Raw genomic sequence first — 20,009 nt, 5'->3', positions numbered from 1 at the left:
GATTAACTGAGGTAATTCACGTTTGACATACAGCAAAGTGTTTAATACATCTTAGCTTCTGTCCAAAATGGTATGCTTTATCAGTTACTACAGTATAAAGTATACTTAAAAATGTAAGTCTCTGGAACTAATATAACACTGTATATTAACTATACAAGAAAATTTTAAAAATTTTAAATCTCTTCTCACTCAAAACCAACCTCTTTCCCATTCTGCCAAAGCAGAAGAAACCACACCTAAAAAAGACAGACTGCCTCAGCAAACTAGTGTCACATCAGGACTTCTGATTCTCTACCACTCCAATTCTCCTTCCACTAAATCAGTATGTCACAAATTTGTTGTTTTGACATTCACTACCACCATCAATTTTTTACCTTAAATGTGGTACCACATTTTCAACCAAAAAATACTCCTGAAAGGTTTTTATCACTACAGCCAATTTAAAACAACAACAACAACAAATCACAAGACATAAATAGATGGTAACTATAACATTTAATACAGTTTGGCTTTTACTATATTGGCTGTCTACCAGAGACTAAGGCTGATATTACTCCTTCCTTATTAAACACACACACACACACACACACACACACACACACACACACACACACCTTTTATCTTAATTAAGATGTAGAAAGGAATAGCTTGTCAATTTAATGTCATGTTTATAAAACAGCTAAAATATCTTACATAACACACTTTGGAAGAAGCTTATCTACTACCTTAGCTACCTCCCTATTTAAAAAAATTAGAAATTTCTTCAATAAACTGGCTAAGATTGAACAGAGAACATGTTATTGTTTTCAAAAATTTGCTGGGATTGAAAGATTAGAAATTCTCAGGATCTGTGCTATCTAATACCGGAATTACTAGTTATATGTGGCTATTTAAATTAAAATTTTAGTTCCTCAGTCCCATAAGCCACACTTTAAGTATTCATTAGCCAAAGAGGCATAGAGTGGCTCCCATATTGGACAGGATTTACAAATAAAATCTTTCTACCAGTACAGGAAATTTCACTGGAAATGATGGATGGGTTAGATTCTTAAAAATTCTAGTAAGGGTGAAATGGTAGCAAATGGAAATAAGGAAAATTTTAGGGGAGAAAAAAGTATCTTTGAGTGAAGTAATAGAACCATTTGGAAAGAACTGTGAGACAATGGATTAAAAGCTGGTGGTAAAAATATATTTTCCTTTTCTACAATTCCTTTATAGTCGGATGATTTCAAAGGCTGGAGATGTATTAAAGCAGGCAGGAATCACTCCACAACTAAGAGTTGTTACTGCAAATGAGGAATGAATTTAAAAACTTAAAAAATAAAGTTGAGAATGAGGACATACCTGAATGCATACTGCCAAACACTTAGTGCTTACTGTGTACCAAATACTGTTTTAACATATGAGCCTATGAAAACTCTTAAAATTACCTCAACTTCATGAAAATAGAGCTACTCTATGACCCAGCAATTGCACTACTGGTTATTTACCCTAAAGATACAAATGTAGTGATCCGAAAGGGCATGTGCTCCACAATGTTTATAGCAGCAATGTCCACAACAGCCAAACTATGAAGAGTCTAGATGTCCATCAACAGATGAATGGATAAAGAAGATGTGGTGTGTGTGTGTATATATATATATATATACACACACACATATATATACATACATACAATGGAATATTATATATCCATCAAAAATGGAAATCTTACCATTTGCAAAGTCCATTTGCAAAGACATGGATGGAACTAGAGTGTATTATGCTAAGCAAAATAAGTCAATCAGAGAAAGGCAATTATCGTATGATCTCACTGATACGAGGAATTTGAGAAACAAGACAGAGGATCATAGGGGAAGGAAGAGAAAAATGAAACTAGATGAAACCAGAGAGGGAGACAAACCATAAGAGACAACATCTCAGGAAACAAACAAAGGGTTGCTGGAGGGGTGGAGGGTGGGAGGCATAGTGTATCTGGGTGATGGACACTGGAAAGCATATATACTATGGTAAGAGCTGTGAATTGGGTAAGACTGATGAATCACAGACCTGAACCCCTGAAACAAATACTACATTATATTTAATTTAAAAATTAACTCAACTTCATTAATAAAGCAATAAGGCAAACATGCTCAAATAATAGAATATCGGTATCTTTTAACATAATGAGTCTTGTATAATGAACTCTCATTTACCATCCCCTGATCAACTTAAAAATGTTTAGGAACTCTCCCCTTTCCCTATATGATCTCAAAATCCTTGTGAATTCATTGTTTTGCTGCAAACAGTATCTTAAAAAGCAATTTTCCTAAATCATTTGGTATACCATTCAAATGTTCATAGTCCAATTTTAACTATGCAGATATTTTACAAAGCTTCCCAATATATAGATTATATAATAACATAGCTAACACACTACTTACATAGATTTCATGGGGTTTCCCAAACAGGGCCAGGCTCATTTTCCCCTAGGTTTCTTCCTTTCCCTAAGGTTTTGCTAAAAACCTCTTATTTTTCTGTGTGCCTTCTGCTTTACCTCCCTTTTTTTATTCCAATCCTCTAGAAAACCCTCCTTTTCCCAAGTAAATCAAAACTCATCTATTTATTTACATTTTTCATGAAAAAGTATTTATGGACAGGGAAAGATAACTGTGCTCATTAGCAGAGACACTAAAACATCTAAGTCACATAAGTAAATAGTAAAACTGAGAACAGAATCTGAGTTTTCTTTTCTTTCTATGCAGCTTTGCATATTTTCTAGAGTGCCAGTTAGCACAATTCTGTTCTTCCTAATACAGGTAATTCACTGTCTATATAAACTGTATAATCTACCTAACGTTTTTATAGAAACATTTTTTTTAATTTAAGATCACTTCTATATATTGTTGCCTTTATAATACTTTTACTATAAATAAGTGCAGAAAAGAAAATTTTTCAATGGGTAATTTCCCATTGTCTTCCCAGTTTCCCACAGTGTATATTGTTTTTGTATTTCAGAAAGTTTATATTAATTTCTCCTGGATCCAAAGGTTCCCTACTCATTTGAAAATGGCAGCCACTATAATTACAGGATACCATAATGCCCTCCACTCGGGGGCAAGACGCTGACATACCTCCAATGCTGCCTCCCATCAGAACACACTTCCTCCCAGGAACGTGCCACACGAGCTAGACACACATAATGGCACGGGATATAAATATGCAAAGATCTGATAGTTCAAAAGCTTTCCATTTTTCCATCAAATATAAATAATTAGAAGCATTTCATACAGGAAATACAACTATAGTACTGATTAAAATGTAAGATTTACATAAATCTTTGAGACTGATTACTAGATTTCAAAATAATTTTATACCTTTTTAAGACTGCTGTGGGATGCATTCCCTTATCATCTGGAACCCTTCAGTGAAGAAATGTGAGAAGCAAGGATGTAACACATATTATCTATAATTGACCTACAGCAATTTAAATCTGAATTCCCCTGAAATTCCTCACAACTCGACCTTGAAATACACTCCCCTGAGGATTCTATGCCTTTCAATTTTATCTCTTACTTTCATGAAATAATAAACTGAACATAAATGTAAATCTTTAGTACCAATAGAAGCATCCTTGGAGTACAACATCCCTTACACGCTGTAGTTCAGAAGAGGGGATTTTTAAACTACAAAGTCTTGACCAGCATTATGCTTTTATACAGAATGGGAGTGGGCCCAAAGGGATAAAGGGGAGTGGGAGGTACGGGCTTCCAGTTTCAGAATGACTAAGTCACAGGGATGATAGGTACAGTATAGGGAATCTAGTCAGTGGTATTGTAATAGCAGAGCAGGATGACAGACAGTCACTCCACTTGTGGTGAGCATGACATAACATACAGAATTGTTAAATCACTATGCTGTACACCTGAAATTAATGTATTAACAAAGTTTGTCAACTATACCTCAATTTAAAAAAAAAAATACAAAAATCCTCTTGTGCCATCACAGTATGTCTAAGTTGATCTATGAAATGATGTTTACATATGAATGCATGTATTATGTACTTATGACGGTCACAGTCAAAAGTTTAAAAGCCTGTTTCAGGGGCACATGCTCTAGAGTCTTTACCAGCTATATAATCTTTGTCAAGTTCTTTAACTTTTTGCTAAGCCTCCATTTCCTCATCTTTGTAAATGGAAGCACAGTAATTATAACAATGCTGAAATAGTTGCTATGAAGACTAAATCCACAAGATAATTTTAAGATGATGCTGGTAATCACTCAAATATTAGCTGTCACTTAATTATGGGCTGGGAGCTATATAAAAAAAACTGCAAGATACTAAAAAAAAAAAGGAATCTAAGAAGTCTGAGAATGAATTTCATTTATAAATAATCTACAATAGTAAAAAAAATATGAATTTTTGGAAGCAACAATTCATAAAAAAATTTTTTAAAAACTTAATATTCTTTGACATAGTTATTGGTCTCCTGTAAATTCATCCTAAGAAATTAATTGAAAAGAAAAAAGCAATCACATGTTAAAAAAAAAAAAAAAGAAAAAAAAAGCTCATTACAATGTTATTTACTTATTAAGGCTAAGAGTTGGAAACCAAGTTTTCATGAATAAGGTAATAGCTGTGTAAACTTACAGTACAACTTGATGAACTATTACAAACATTAAAATTATATTACTAAAAAAACTATGCATAAGCATGAAAATTCTCTTAGTATATTAGGTGAAAATGAATAAGCATTTGTACATAAACTGTTAAAACAAGTAAAAATTGTATGTATGGAACTAAAAGCAACTGAAAATTGTGCTGAGTTTTTTTTCTTTCTTTCATTCTTTGAGGTAATTATTGTTCCTTGTCCACCCCCAAACAAAGAAAAGTCAGTATCTTAGTCCATTCAGGCTTCTACAACGAAACTCCACAGACTGGATAGCTTACAAACAAGAGAAATTTGCTTAAGAGTTCTGGAGCCTGGGAAGTCCTAGATCAAGGCGCCAGCATGGTTGGCTCAGGGCCTTCTTCCTGGTTCATAGCAGAAGCCTTTTTGCTTGTGCCCTGAAACGGCAGAAGGGTCTAGGATCTCTCCAAAGCCTCTCTATGGAGTCTTGGAACTGGGAAGGCACAAGGGCTCCAAGCTCAAGATTTAAGCTCCTGGGTGGCTCAGTGGGTTGGGCCTCTGCCTTCGGCTCAGGTCATGATCTCGGGGTCCTGGGATCTAGCGCCGCATCAGGCTCTCTGCTGGGCGGGGAGCCTGCTTCCCCCTCTGTCTCTGCCTGCCTCTCTGCCTACTTGTGATCTCTCTCTCTGTGTCAAATAAATAAATAAAATATTAAAAAAAAAAAAAAAAAGATTTAAGCTCCTGCCAAAGGCCCCACCTCCTAATATCATCTTTGAGGGTTAGGATGTCAATGTGGACTCCCAGGAAGATGAATATTCAGACCATACCAGTCAATTACAAGGATTCAGCTCGGTTTCACTGTTTTCTTCCTACTATCTAGTTACATCTATTTGAGACAGGGTAAATGCAAAAATGGGACTCAAAGTTATCCAGTAATTATAAGTCAAACTATTTTTATGCAGTGTATGTTGTACGCATGATACAGGTTCAGACTCGAAAGCAGTAGGGTCTATATAACTTCAGATTAAATTCTTTTTCTTTTTGGCTCACTTAGAAGCTAAGTTTGCTCTCTCCTAAAGCAGCAAAATGAGGAAAAACTGCTAAGGAAAACTAAGGTGATCAGAGGCTAGCTTGTCTCATTGATCTGTCTCTCCCCTTCCTTTTTAAAGTGATCAAAATAGGGAGTTGAAGAATATCTTAATTTGATATACTTATTAAAGTTATCTGGTATATGTTCTCAACTTTTACTAAGTTAATGAAGTTTGGGTTTTTGGATTAAATAATTCTCAAGAGAAAAAGTACATATAATTTTCATCATATTTTTAGGTTCCTGATTTATGTTCATTTAAGACTTTGATTCATAGACAACTTCAAATTCATTTCTAAATCAAGCTTCAGTAATTATGTATCTAAAGCAACTATTTTTATTAACAAATTAGTTTCAAATTAATAAGCTAATAAGGCTACATGAAAATATAAACAGATTTTTGCTTTAGTTGTTGGTGACTAAAATGAACATTATGTTTACAGACCTTTAGCTGCCCAAATTAAAGTTTACAGACTAAATCCAGAGCAATGAACTGCTAACAGATTTAGCCCATCTCACCTATTAGGTAGAAATCTTAAGTTTGATTACAGCTGCAAAAAAGTAAATGTCTACATCTTTAATAAGCCGAAAAAATCTTCCTCTCTACCTTCTCTCTCACAAAAGTAGATTTTATGTCTTCCATAGGATGCTATTTTTCTGAGAAAGATAACTTTTTCCACTGAAATTGACAGAGAGATGTCAAGCTATTTATACTTCCAAAATATACTCACGTATTAAAATTGCTTTAATTAACAAGCTCTAGAAATACACTCCTTATGTAATTAGTTGTATTAAGTATCAAATAAAAAACTGGCTGGAGTCAGGTCTTTGCCTTATATCTTGTCCAACACTAGTTACTAATCTAGCTACCTCTTCTCTCATTCTTTGATCAGAACATAAAAGAAGGGGTGCCTGGGTGGCTCAGTGGGTTGGGCCGCTGCCTTCGGCTCGGGTCATGATCTCAGGGTCCTGGGATCGAGTCCCACATCGGGCTCTCTGCTCGGCGGGAGGCCTGCTTCCCTCTCTCTCTCTCTCTCTCTGCCTGCCTCTCCATCTACTTGCGATTTCTCTCTGTCAAATAAATAAATAAAAAATCTTAAAAAAAAAAAAAAAAAGAACATAAAAGAAAATACAACATAGATTTGTTATTTTTTGCTTGTTGGAATTTTTAGATTTTAAGTTCTTTCAAAAAGCTCCTTCTTTAACATTTAATTTGAAATACAATTTTTCGGGGTCCCTGGGCTCAGTGGGTTAAAGCCTCTGTCTTCGGCTCAGGTCATGATCTCAGGGTCCTGGGATGGAGCCCCACATTGGGCTCTCTGCTCAGCAGGGAGCCTGCTTCCCTTCCTCTCTGCCTGCCTCTCTGCCTACTTGTGATCTCTGTCAAATCAATAAATAAAATTAAAAAAAAAATTAAAAGGATTATTGACCTCCTGGAAAAATTGTTTCCTCCTGGAAAAAACTATATTCTTTTTTAAGATTTTATTTATTGATTTGACAGACAGAGATTACAAGTAGGCAGAGAGATAGGAGGAAGCAGGCTCCCTGCTGAGCAGAGAGCCCAATGTGGGGCTCTGGGGCTTGATCCCAGGACCCTGGGATCATGACCCCAGCCGAAGGCAGAGGCTTTAACCCACTGAGCCACCCAGGCGCCCCAATAATCCCTTTTTAAAAGTAACCCTACCTTAGGCTAAATGAAATTAAGCACTGATTATTTCATGAACATAGTACCTTTCTTCTCAAGAACCAGAAGTTCTTTTTAATATCCTCTTATCTCTAATCAAAAAATGTTGGGGGGAGGAGGAGGTTTACTTTAACATCCCTTGAAGTAGTGACATATTATCCTGGTTTTACAGATGGAGAATCAAGCACAAAGACATGTTATGTGATTTGCCAAAGTCTTAATGTGGCAGTCACCAGTAACTGCAGGACCCAAGTTAATCACAGAATTGTAATTAGCGAATTTTGTTTTAAAAAGGACTTTCTGATTATAAAAATACAAAACCTTCTCCCAAAGACAGTATAAGGTATCTGGATAAAACCCTACAGTATCAGTCAATATCTTGGTTAGCCTCTCAGAAAACCTTAACGTTCTCTCATTAAAATCCAAATCTGGTTAATTTATTCACATGTCTATCTTCCTTTCTCTAACTCCCAATATCCCTAGTTCCCAACGTCCTTATTCAGGATAAGACCCTTACTAATGAGATCCTATCATTTCCAATACTCTCAACTCTTCCCACAGCTAAACCCTTCCCTCTCTTGTCCTCCCTCCACTGGCATCCTCTATCTTCAACTTCCAATTCCAAAACCCTTATTCCAGTCTCTTCAAATAGTAGAGGCAGACGTCAGCATTCATACTTCCACTCTAAGTCACTCAATCCACATACACATTAAATACATTGGTGCTGGCTCAAGATTCCTTTCCACCTCAACTCCTGATATCATCCAACCTAACAACTTAAACAGCCATATTAACCTTTTTCTATAAATATCCTAGCAGCTCCTGGCTCCTCTATTGCAACAACCTTTTCTACCTTAATATTCTCTCATCTGTCATTACTCTGGAGTCCATCTTTTCTGATCAATATCTATTTTTCAATTTTTCCCCACTTCTACATGCTCTTTAACTTTACCAAAACTTCCAGTCCCTTAAAACAGCCACCAGTTCTATGTGTCTATGTATCACTCCAACCTCACTTTTTTCTTTAAAATCAAGTCTGATTGGTAAACATACTGGCATACGGTATGGTACAAATACAATGCATCTGGATCTCAGTTCTACCACTTACTCCCTTTTGTGGCTGTGGGCAAGTTACTAAACCACTCTTAAGTCTCAGGTATCTCCTCTGTAAACTATGGATAATACTTAGCTCACATGGTCATGAGGATTAAATCTAGCACAGCATATGACAAACAATAAAAGAGTCTGACAGACTTGTCTTTCCTAGACTTTGTTCTACCTTTTACCCAACCCCTCTGTAAATGTTTTTTCTCTTCCTCGCCACTATTAACATCACCTCAACAATAATCTCAACTCCCAATTTTCCCCTGAATGTGTATAACCTTACTCTTTTCTGTCTCTACTTCATTACTTCCTATTTTGTCTTTAATACTTTTCCTCCAAACTCTCCTACCTATCGAGCATTTTCTGTCTTGGGATGCCTGGGTGGCTCAGTTGGTTAAGCCTCTGCCTTCGGTTCAGGTCATGATCCTGGAGTTCCAGGATCGGGTCCCACATCTCCTAGCTCCTTGGGGAGTCTGCTTCTCCCCGCTCATGCTCTCTTTCCCTCTCTCAAATAAGTAAATAAAATCTTTAAAAAAGGAAAAAAAAAGAATTTTCTGTCTTTTGTCTCTCAAAAACATTGCTCTTTCTCACCATTCATCTTCCCACTACTAAATATTCTTCTTGGGCAATTTACCCCTGGTTCAACTATTACATATGTCAAAGACATCGCCTCTAATTCTACCCTCTCAACCTTCTTTGGAATACCAAACCTATATTTAATACACCTTATGAGACATCTTCTACCTTGATGCTTAGAGGAAGGCAAGTTTTAAAAGGCCAAAACTGAGATGTTCTCCCAATAAAAACCTCTGCCTCTTCCCACTTCATTTAAAAGCATCAAGAGGCCCAAATTTAAAATGCTGAAGTCATCCCACACTCTTCCTACTCATCCCTTCACATCCAGTCAAGTAATCATCTGGCCATCTGAACTGCCCCACAAACTCATCCTCAACAGCTTCAAATGCACTATTTCTACCTGTTCTGACTTGGTTATTACATCTTCCTCGTCAACTGTAGTTCATCTTCTCCCTCCAATCAACTGCCCAAATGAATCCCAGCATTCAGCTTTTTACACAAATCTGGGATCACTGCCTCACTTAAATTAGTAGTTCTGCATTGCCTACATGAAAAGACTTAAACTGGTACTTCTCATTAAGTATCCTTACTGACCTAAGACTTGTAGTTGGGAGTGAGGGAGGGTAGCTCAAAGAACAACTTTTCTTTGAACTCAGTGCATTATCTGAAGTATTAATGAGGACCCTGTTCAAAATTATTATCGCTGACCAATTAAAATAAATTTTTTCATCTTGTCAAGACTGACTGACTTTCAGGGCACCTGTGTGGCTCAGTTGGTTGAGCACCCTACTCTTGATCTCAGCTCAGGTTTTGTTTTTTTGGGTTTTTTTTGACAGAGAAAGTGAGAACACATGCACAATCACAAGCACAAACACAGACGGGGAGGAGCAGGCCAAGGGAAGAGAGAGGGAGAAGCAGGCTCCAGAGAGCTGATGTGGGACAGATGTGGGGCTCGATCCCAGAACCCTGGGATCATGATGTGAGCCCCAGACGCTTAACCCTCTGAGCCACCCAGGTGCGCGGTTGGCTCAGGTCTTGATCTCAAGGTGGTGAGTTTGAGCCCCATATTGGGCTCCTGCCTGGGTATGGAGCTTACTAAGGACATGACAAGACAGGAGAGGGGAGGATAGGAGAAGAGAGGGGAGGGGAGAAGAGGAGAAAACAAAAACTGAATTTCAGCAGCTTCTTTCACATTCATCTTGTGGGGGTCATGCTCCAGGGCTAGCCATCACCCTTGCCCCAAGGTTGCTGATAAAACTTAAGCATAAATCTAGACTTCTCACAATTGCCTCCAACAGTCTTTTTTTTTTTAAATTTAAATTCAATCAACCAAAGCACAGTACATCATTAGTTTTTTATATAATGTTCTCCCCCACCACTCCTGCAAATAAGTATATCCAAAAAATTATTACTTTTCTCCTTTTCTCCTTTTCATTTCCCCTTTCATGCTTGTTCTTGTTTTGTTTTCCCCTCCTTTCTTGAAATGCCCTTTCCCTTTCCATCATCCTTATCTCTGGACAGCTCCTAAAATTTGACCTTTTCTGAAGCCTTCCTTCACACAACTCCCACACTGCCATCCGCAGCCAGGAATAATCACTTTCTCCTTGAGCCTTGAAGAACTTCGTATACAGAACACACATCACTTTTCAGAAGGATCTAGTTCCCTTGCTGGACAGTGAAAGCAGTTATCAGGTTTTACCCATCTTTGTATCTCCAGGGCTAAGGAAAAGTGGGAAGTACCTAGAAGACACTCAAATGTCACTGCACTGAAATTCTTGAAGAGAAAGTTACTAATGGTATCTGTCCTGAAAAAAAAAACTAAAAAATCCATATAATTCAAGCAACCAAAATTCTGAGATGCTTTTACATATCATTAAGAGTGCAAACCCAATATTGACCCCTAACTCCAAACTCACAAAGTCAATGTAATTCACAACAACAAAAAAAGTTTGGTGACTTTATACCAGAGCTCTTGTACTAAAAGCTATCCTAAAGTTGACCAAACCCAATACCATCTTTTTAAATGAGAAATATTAAGTCTAAAACTCTAGGAAGTAGAAAAGTAATATAAATCTACATTTATGAACATATACTATAAATCTATAAATTATAAACATTTAGTTCCATATTATGGACAGAGACTGAATGACAATACTGCACTTCTGGCATTTAAGACTGTATTATTTCTCTTCCTTAATCTTTATATGCGATAAAAATACATCAATTTTCTTATGTTGATCCATTAATGCAGTTTCAAGATAAACCCAGTCTGACTATAAAGCTTTGTTTCGTATTTAGTTCACTGAATTGGGTTTGATTTGCTACTTCTTGAAAATTCTCAGCCATTATCTCTTAGTATTTCCTCTCCTCCATGATCTGTTTTGGAACTGTGAGCTGTTACATTGGACTTGTTCCTTTAACCATTCATGTTTCTTAATCTTCCAATTTTATAAACTCTATCTTTGAGTTCAGTCTCTTGTCTATAGCAGAAGATTTTAACCTTTTGTGCCAACAGACTTCTTTGGCTGACTGAAGGCTATGGCCCCCTTCTCAGAATAATTTTAAAGGCCTAAAACAAAATACATAGGATTACAAAAGAATCAATTATACTGAAATAGCTATCAAAATATTTTTAATTTTGACACAGCAATAGCCATGCTTTATTAAGATACATATAAGCTCTACCAATGGCTTAATAACCATAACTTCATTTTTTAATTAATTTATTTATTTTAAAGTAAGCTTTACACCCAAATGGGGGCTTAAACTCACAACCCTGAGATCAAGAGTCACATGTTCTTCTGAATGACCCAGCAAGCCGTCCACTATAACTTCAAAGTAGTAATGACTCAAAGCACTATCTCAATAAATCTGTAACAAATGAACAGCAACTGAACCATAAGAAAAAAAATCTCACTTATTGGTGTTACAGGTTGAATAGTATCCCTCTAAAAAAATATATGTTGTGTTCAAACCCTCTACCTCAAAACGACCTTACTTGGAAATAGGGTCACTACAAGTGTAATTTATTTAGAGGGGGTCATACTGGAGTAGAGGCGGCTCCTAATCCAATAAGACTGGTATCACACGGCCACTTGAAGACACAGAGACACACAGGCAGAACATCATGTGATGATGAAGGCAGGAAATGCAATCAGGCAGCTGCAAGCCAAAAAATGCCAGACTGCCATCAACCACCAAAAGCCAGAATAAGGAAGGATTCCCCTACTGGTTTAATAGGAACATGGCTCTGCCAACACCTTGATTTTCAACTTTCAGCCTCCAAAATTGAAACAACAGATTTCTGTTGTTTTAAGCTATCCAGTTTGTGGTACTTTGTTACATTACAGCAGCCTTAGGAAACTAACTGGGTCACAAGTACCTCTAATGATTCTATGGTTTGTTGGAAATTCTGTCAATTATGAATGTAAACAAATTTCAATTAGAGATTAGTAAAAATACTCTTAATTCTAAGAACCCTATGTCTGAAGCAATTTAATAACTCGGTCTAAGATCCATTACTAATGAACTATGTTTTAACAAAAATAATGAACTACATTTAAACAGAAATACATGAACAGCTCTTTTTCATCTCAAACCATACTGAGTACCACAAAAACATCTCAGGGATCTGTAATGACTTTGGCTCTCAACTCTAAAATGAGATGCAGGGGTGCCTGAGTGGCTCAGTGGGTTAAACCTGTACCTTTGGCTCAGGTCATGATTCCTGGGTTCTGGGATAGAGCCCGCATCGGGCTCTCTGCTCGGCAGGGAGCCTGCTTCCTCCTCTCTCTCTCTGCCTGCCTCTGTCTACTTGTGATCTCTGTCAAATAAATAAATAAAATCTTTAAATAAAATAAAATATAAAATAAAATAAGATGCAGCTAAGACATAAAACTTGTCATAAATAGTGAATTAAATCTAACTATCAAAGAATGAAAAAATTCATTATCTGTGTTAACTTCTTAAACTAATTGCATGTAAAATTATCCCTTAGTCTTAGGTTAATATGATAATTATGAATGACCAAATGAAAAGACTTTTGACACTTCTTAGCCAGTAAATAAAGCATGAGAGAGCTGGTCTCTTGTTATTCCTTTTAGAATACATTCTTTTTAGAACTACTAAAAGTAGTATATTCCTTTTAGAACTACTCAAGTTGGTTTAAGCCCAATAGTCTTTTGCTCACTTATTCATCCAGGGGCCATATTTTTTAAAAGGAAAAAAAAAAAAAAAGAACAGTACAAAGTTCTCTACCTGTGAGGTATATACATTATCAAAGACATGTGGCTATTAAGCCCAAAATAATAAAGTCTTAAAAGATTATGAATGTACTGTCTCCAAATTTTTTTACCTCGGCCCTTCAAAATTCATGCTTTTACTTCAGTATCCTACCAGATCTCTAATGGAAGTCTTTCATTTCCTTAAATATGTCAAAAACAACAACATAATAAAATTAATCAAAAAAATTATTAACAAATACATATGTTTGCCTATCACTGAATTATTTCAGGGTAATTTAGTACAAGAAGGACCTATAATGATGCTTAGTTCAAATTGCCCAAATGAAATGAGCAAACTGAGACCCACAGAAGCTGCACTTGTCCAGAATTACAGATTAGTGACAGCTAGGACAGAAAGGTATCTCCCAATCCCAAGTCCAATGCTCTTTATGTTACACCATACTACATAAAAACTAGTTAAAAGTTAAGTAAATTATCTGCAAAAGCCTTTTGTATGATCACTTTAATTCTATTCATAACATGATATTTAAAAACAGTCTGGTTGCCCAAAACCTAACAAGTTTTGGGGTTTGGGTTTTTTTGTTTTTTGGGTTTTTTTAGTTTGGGGGTTTTTTAAATCAATTTTATTTTACCACCCAGGGCATTTTAAAAATAGGAAAAGGATTTCATTTCCACCTTCAAATTTGGCAAAAATGTTTTCAAAGAGAACTGGACACATATTTCAAGACATAAGCACTCTCATATGAATTTTTCTTTTCTAGAGAGCAATATAGCAGAAAAAACTTAAAATTTACATCCCTTTTAACTCCATTCCTAGACTATCTTAAGGAAAGAGTAAGATTTGGATGATGACAGAGCTAAGGATCAAATGCAGCACTGTTCAGGAATAACAGAATATCCAACGACAGTAGCCTGGTTAAAAATAATGTATGTTATATACTGAACATAAAAACTATGCCATTAAAAACTATGTTCTGAGCCTGAGTGGCTCAGTCATTCGTTAAGCATCTGCCTTCTGCCTTCCACTCAGGTCACCATCCCAGGGTCCTGGGATCTAGCCTTGCATTGTCTGCTTCTATCTCTACCACTCCCCTGATTCTCCCTCTCCCACTCCCGTTGCTTGTGTTACCTCTCTCACTTTGTCAGATAAATAAATGAAATCTTAAAAAAAAAAAGTATACATGTGTGTACATAAAATAATACAGAAAAAAGCCATCATAGTGCATGGTACATAGTAAAAACCCAATAAGTAAAAAGGATTCATCATCAACATCATTGGAAAGGTTTGATTACAGTGTATCAAATGTTAAGACTTGTTATCTGAGAAACAAATAAACAAATAAATTATTATTACTTACTCCCTTTAAGAACTATTTAGTACATTATCGTAAATTACTACTTTTGCAAGAAGGAATTTTTTTTAATTGACTCTTTAAGTTAGTTTCAGTTATTACTAAAGGATGGAAAAGAAAAGCAGACTTTTACAAACCTTTCCCCAAATTTGGCACTGCATAAGATAAAGTCTTACATATAATAGATCCTTCATTAATTATTGATTAAATATACACTCACAATGAACTTTTGAGAGCTATCTCTCCACACCAAACTCTAATTTCAAGTAATACAGTATGTATTAGAGGATTTCAAAATGAGGCCTCTAAAGGCCTTACTGGATTTTTCCACAATGGTTACCTAGAAAAAGTTACTGGTTTCCCAAAATAGTGGTGATTTTCAGTCTTTAAAAAGTTGAAATCAGGTGAATAACATTTAAGTGTTAACAACAGTCTCTAATGTAATTAAATTCCTACTGATTATGGCTTCTAAAAAAGGAAAAAAGGTAAAAAAATATATATATGAAAGGCCCAGATAAAATCCATATTATGGGGGAATTTTACTATGCTGAGGCTTTAAGAATGTCTGCCATAACATATATATATCTTTTGTTGTTTCTTACTATATACAACTATAAGTAATAAATTACCTTTATTAAAGTAATAAATTACCATTTATATATTAAAGATAAGATAAATTATTAGAATAAAAACTACATTCCAAATTAGTTCACACTTTGTGGCTTAGCTAATGAACAATGTTGGCTCTAATAAAACTGATTACCAGATGAACACATCGCTTCCTAAAATTAAAAAATATATATATTTTAAATAAAACCTCTAAGAGTTTGTCCCCATTAACTGTTAACATCTCATTAAAAAATACATATGCTAAAATATTTTTTACTGTTCTACCAAAACTAACATAACAAAGCCCTAGGGAATAACTTTTTAATAATGCAGGAGAAATTGTGAAAACAGAATTCTAAAGGTCTCGGTGAATGAGGTAATCTCCAAGGTGTCCTATATCAAAAACTTTTTATTTTTTTAAGTTAAAAAAAAAAAAGGCAACCCTCTCAACTTGCCTTTTGGTGTCTCAAATATCAACATCTTTGGGATTAAAAGTACTGGGAATTGTTTAGTGATTTTCAGTGTAACAGCAGTATCACCCACCAATATCACTACATGAAAAACCTGCATTCTTAATCTGCCCACAAGTATTAGAAAAAGAGTCCATTTAGAAACAATCTATTTTATGCATGTGTCAATTCACCTTCCCTCATTTTTCTATTAGATGCATCCAGAGAGGAAATATTAACATTTTACTTTAAATATGGTAATTTGTCTTTTCCCATCTCTAAAACAGAATTTGACATTTTGATCCAGGCTACTTTCTTAAAAGATACCAGTAAAAATTATCGTCCTTCCGTTCAGGATTTTTAGCAGTTTTTCCCCTAACTAAGTGTTATCTGAGATACTTCTTGATCTCTCTCAAAGTAGGTCTAATCTGCGGAAGGCAGTGAGACAGTGCACTGCACTGTGAATGGACAGCCAGGTATTTTATGAATGGAGGCGATCACGTGATCCCAGCACCTCCCCGAACTGATATTTCCCACATAACTGTGTCAACATTCTGAGAACAGAGGTAGTTGTTTGTGTGTGCGTATGTTTTTGAATTTAACCTATAACTTCTAATTCTCCTTACTTCCTGATCTCGAAAATCTACATGAAGACAGACAGTCAGGCTTTGAATCTTTGTCCTGGGAAATCCTTTCAAGATGTCCAAGGTGATGGATGTTTAATTATTTTTTTATGAATGAAGAGTGTGCTATGCAAATGAGGGCGATTCACAAAAAGAGAGAGAACATGGCGGCCACTTCTGCTTCTAGACTGCACTGACACTGCAGCAATCTACCTTCTCCCACACCCGCACATCAGAAGAGTGTGTTGGGGGGGGGGGGGTGGAGGTTTGAGGAGAAAAGCTGTTTGGCATTTTCTCAAGCTATTTTACGTTAAACAGGCCTAGGCTTTGGATTTTAAAGTTCTCTCAAAAAGGTCTGACTCGAGGAATGCACTTTATTTAAAGGAATGCATCCAGGACTAGTCCTAACTCTCTTAACTCTTTCCAACCCTCCAAAGATAAACAAAACTTGAGCTTAATTACAAGAGAACGAACGCAAATATTCTGCACGGAATTAAATCCGGTCTCCGTAAAAACTGTTACCGCACCATTATTCTTGCAGGCAGCCGTTACCTTGAAGCAAAATATTTAAAAGGCAACATATTTCGTTTGGAAAGCAAGCCGCCCAAATAAACACAAACTTAAACCATGACACTCTAGAAGTTAATGAATGAAGTCATCAACACATTCAGCAATGTAAATACTGTTAAACCAACGTAAACGGTGTTTCTCAATACAGCCGAAGGATAAAAATTAACATTCAATATTCTTCTATGCCCCTGATAAAGGTATGCCCAGCATTCGCAAAGGTAAAACGTAACAGTTCAACGTCCCCCACACTCCAGATGTCCTTCGTTATTAAATTCTAAAAATGTTTCCCTAGTTCCATTTTCTACATGAAGCTTACAGGTCATAAGTTTAAAAGGGGGGAGGGGGGAGGTTTAATCGGTATTTAAGAGTCACTGACTCATCGAATTAAGATTCAAGAGCAGTTTGCTGCAGGAGGTGCTCCCACACATTAGTTTCCAAGTAAAATAGCTATAAAAGAAGCAGGATGGATATTCAGGGTATGTGGACTGGTATGCTAAAGTGAAAAAGGGCAGGCCAGGGGTCTTCGAGGCAAACAAGTAATTTCTACCCCGCCACCATCCGTCCACGTTAGTCCATCTCATAGGCGTACAATTGCCATCCCACCCCAACACTCAATACCCTCCCCCAGAAGTAAGCAACTAAACGCGGGGGGGGGGGGGGGCGGGGGGGCTGCCATTAAATGGCTAAAGAAATCAAATGTTATCTCCAGAACAAGATGCACCGAGCTCTCCAAGCTTGCAAGCTTTCCGGCACCCAAGTCTCAGAGGGGTCGGAAGGATGGGTGGGGGGGGAGCTACTAATCAAGATCAATGAGGCGCTTACTCGTTGTCAGAAGTCGCCGTCTCCTCGCTCATCTTTCCCTCACCGCGATCCGATCTGGAGATGGAGGAGCAACAGCAGGCGGAGGAGCAGCAGCAGCACCGAGGGGCAGGAGGCAGCGGCGGCCGGGGGGGCGCGGGTGCAGCGGCTCAGGGGCCACACCATGGTGGATGCCTCACCCGGAACGGTGCCCCCCTAGCCGGGAACCCCGGCCACCCCCGCAGGGGGGTGGCGGCAACAACCTCCGCCGTGGCGACCCCAGCCTCTTCCTCCGCCTCAGCGCCCAGCCAAGGGATCCGAGGAGGCCAGGGAGGGTGGGTGGAAAAGAAAAAGAGCAGAGGGGCTGCGAACGCTGACTGGAGAGCTGCTCCTCCCGCCACCGGGGTGGAGCGCGGCGGGGTCCGGCCAGGAAGGAGCGGGCGGGCGGAGAACCCGGGAGCAGAGGCGGCGCTTCCCTCAGGGATGCGGCGAAGAGGAAGCAGAGATCCGTTCGGTGGGGGCCGGCGGGAGGGTGCCGAGCCCAGGCTCCAGGCGGCGGCGGCGCGGTCCTGCCGGAGCCCACCCCACCATCTCCCACCTCGCCGCCGGCTGCCCGCTTAGCGCCGAGAGGCGGCCGGGGTGGTCCTCAGCCACGAGCAGGACCGGGCGAGGGGCCTCGCGGCGGCGGATTCCTCCAGACACGCTCCAGCCGGGACGCCTCCAGGAGGGGGAGGAGGGGGCGGCGGGGAGCGTGTGAGGCCAGGGCAGGCAAGCCGATCTCCCCCACCCGGGTCGGAGAAGAGCAGGCGCACCCAGGAGACAGGGTCCCGGGAAGCAGCGGGATAGCGAGGAGAGCGGACGCAGACCCCCCACCAGCCGGTGCCACCAGCAGCTCGGCGGGCCAGCTCCTCACACCCGCCAGAGGGGAGCCGTGAGGGGGGCGGCGGAAGCGCTCACGCCGCCCGCTCCTTCCGCCGCCGCCGCCGCTGCCCGAACCGGGGGCGCCCAAGGGAGAAGGAGGCGAAGTAGTCCCTGGCGACTTCTCCCGGCCGCCTGCCTCCCCCGGGGGCCAGAGCGGACGCGGGATGCGGTTGCCGAGCGCAGTACCCGGGCTGTGAGGGCGTGTGAGTAGGGCTAAAAGCTGCGGCCTCCGGGCGAATCACTGCAACTCGAAGTCGTGTGCAGCATAGCAAGTTTCAGGAAAGTAGTTCCCTCCTCCCTTCATTTCCCAAATCGTTGTCGAGCCACAGAGCGGGGAAAGGAGGAGGGAGGCGGAGGGATACGCCAGGCACCGTGTTCGGTGTGCGTGCGCGCGCTCCAAACTCTTGGCACGCCGAGAAAGGGGGCGGGGGTGTGAGCTGCACGGGGAGCTGCTTGGGAGGTTGCATTGTTGCGCCGCGTTACTCCCCGTTACACCCCGTTACTCGCTTTGGAATATCCGGGTTGTTAGAACGAGGAGGCTAGAATGACAGTGTGGTCAAGGAGGAAATTGGAGGCTGTTCTGTTTTGCCGTGTGTGTGTGTGTGTGTGTGTTGGAGGCTGCTCTGTTTTGCTGTGTGTGTGTGTGTGTGTGTGTGTGTGTTTTCCTTGCAGAGCAAAGAATGGAGCTGGCATGAGTTCATTTTTAGTTGGTGGGGGTTAGAGGGAGGGACCGTACAAAGAGAGCTCCGCCTGCTGTCCCTCTGGTTGCACTGCTGCAGTCCCCTAGCTGCATGTACAGCGGGAGTGCGTGTGTGTGTGTGTGTGTTAGAGTTAGTTTTAATACCTTGGATTTTTAATGCGCGAGGGGTATGCTGTGCAGGGCATTCATCTCCGAAAGCTAGAGTGGTTGTTAATGGAGAACGACTTCCATTGAAGCCCAGAGTAGGCGTGTTACATGAATCTGGCGCAGCCAGAAGCACAGGAAATAACTCCCGCTGCGAGTGAGGTTGCATAACTATAGCGCAGAAGATGCCTCTGTGGCACGAACTGCTCTAAACGGAGGCGGAATGATTATTGAATAGGCAGCTGTCACTTTTGCATTGTTAGAGGACAATGTATGCATTCATCTCGAAAGGTTTTTGCTCAGAAACCTGCTGGGGTTTCAGCCGGCAGTCTAGGGTCTGCGGGACTAGAGAACTCACGGCCCCTGGCCTCTGCAAATTCTATCATCCCTTCTACCTAGACAGCCAGCCTTACGCCATCCGGCCTGGGGGCTGAGTCCTAAGTTTCTGACGCATCTCTCTAGATATCATCTAGTTTTGTGTGCGGTGTTTTTCTCCTCATTTTCAGGTTTGTGTGGCCTGAGAGTAAATGCTGCTTCT

At 39.4% G+C, this 20,009-nt stretch overlaps 1 protein-coding gene across 1 annotated transcript in view; it reads right to left on the bottom strand.

Moving 5' to 3' along the window:
* Positions 1-18,930, bottom strand: part of SPRED1 (sprouty related EVH1 domain containing 1) — a 120,742-nt gene extending 101,812 nt beyond the window's left edge. The window contains exon 1 of the mRNA XM_047737637.1: positions 17,731-18,930. Within this exon, the coding sequence (XP_047593593.1) occupies positions 17,731-17,762 (32 nt within the window). The 5' untranslated portion in view covers positions 17,763-18,930. The remainder of the gene's footprint in view (positions 1-17,730) is intronic.
* Between the last annotated feature and the right edge of the window lie 1,079 nt (positions 18,931-20,009).

Source organism: Lutra lutra, chromosome 7 (genome assembly GCF_902655055.1).
Source record: "Lutra lutra chromosome 7, mLutLut1.2, whole genome shotgun sequence".
Lineage (NCBI taxonomy): Eukaryota > Metazoa > Chordata > Mammalia > Carnivora > Mustelidae > Lutra > Lutra lutra.
Note: the sequence above shows the minus strand (reverse complement) of the source record. Positions and strands in the feature narration are given on the sequence as shown.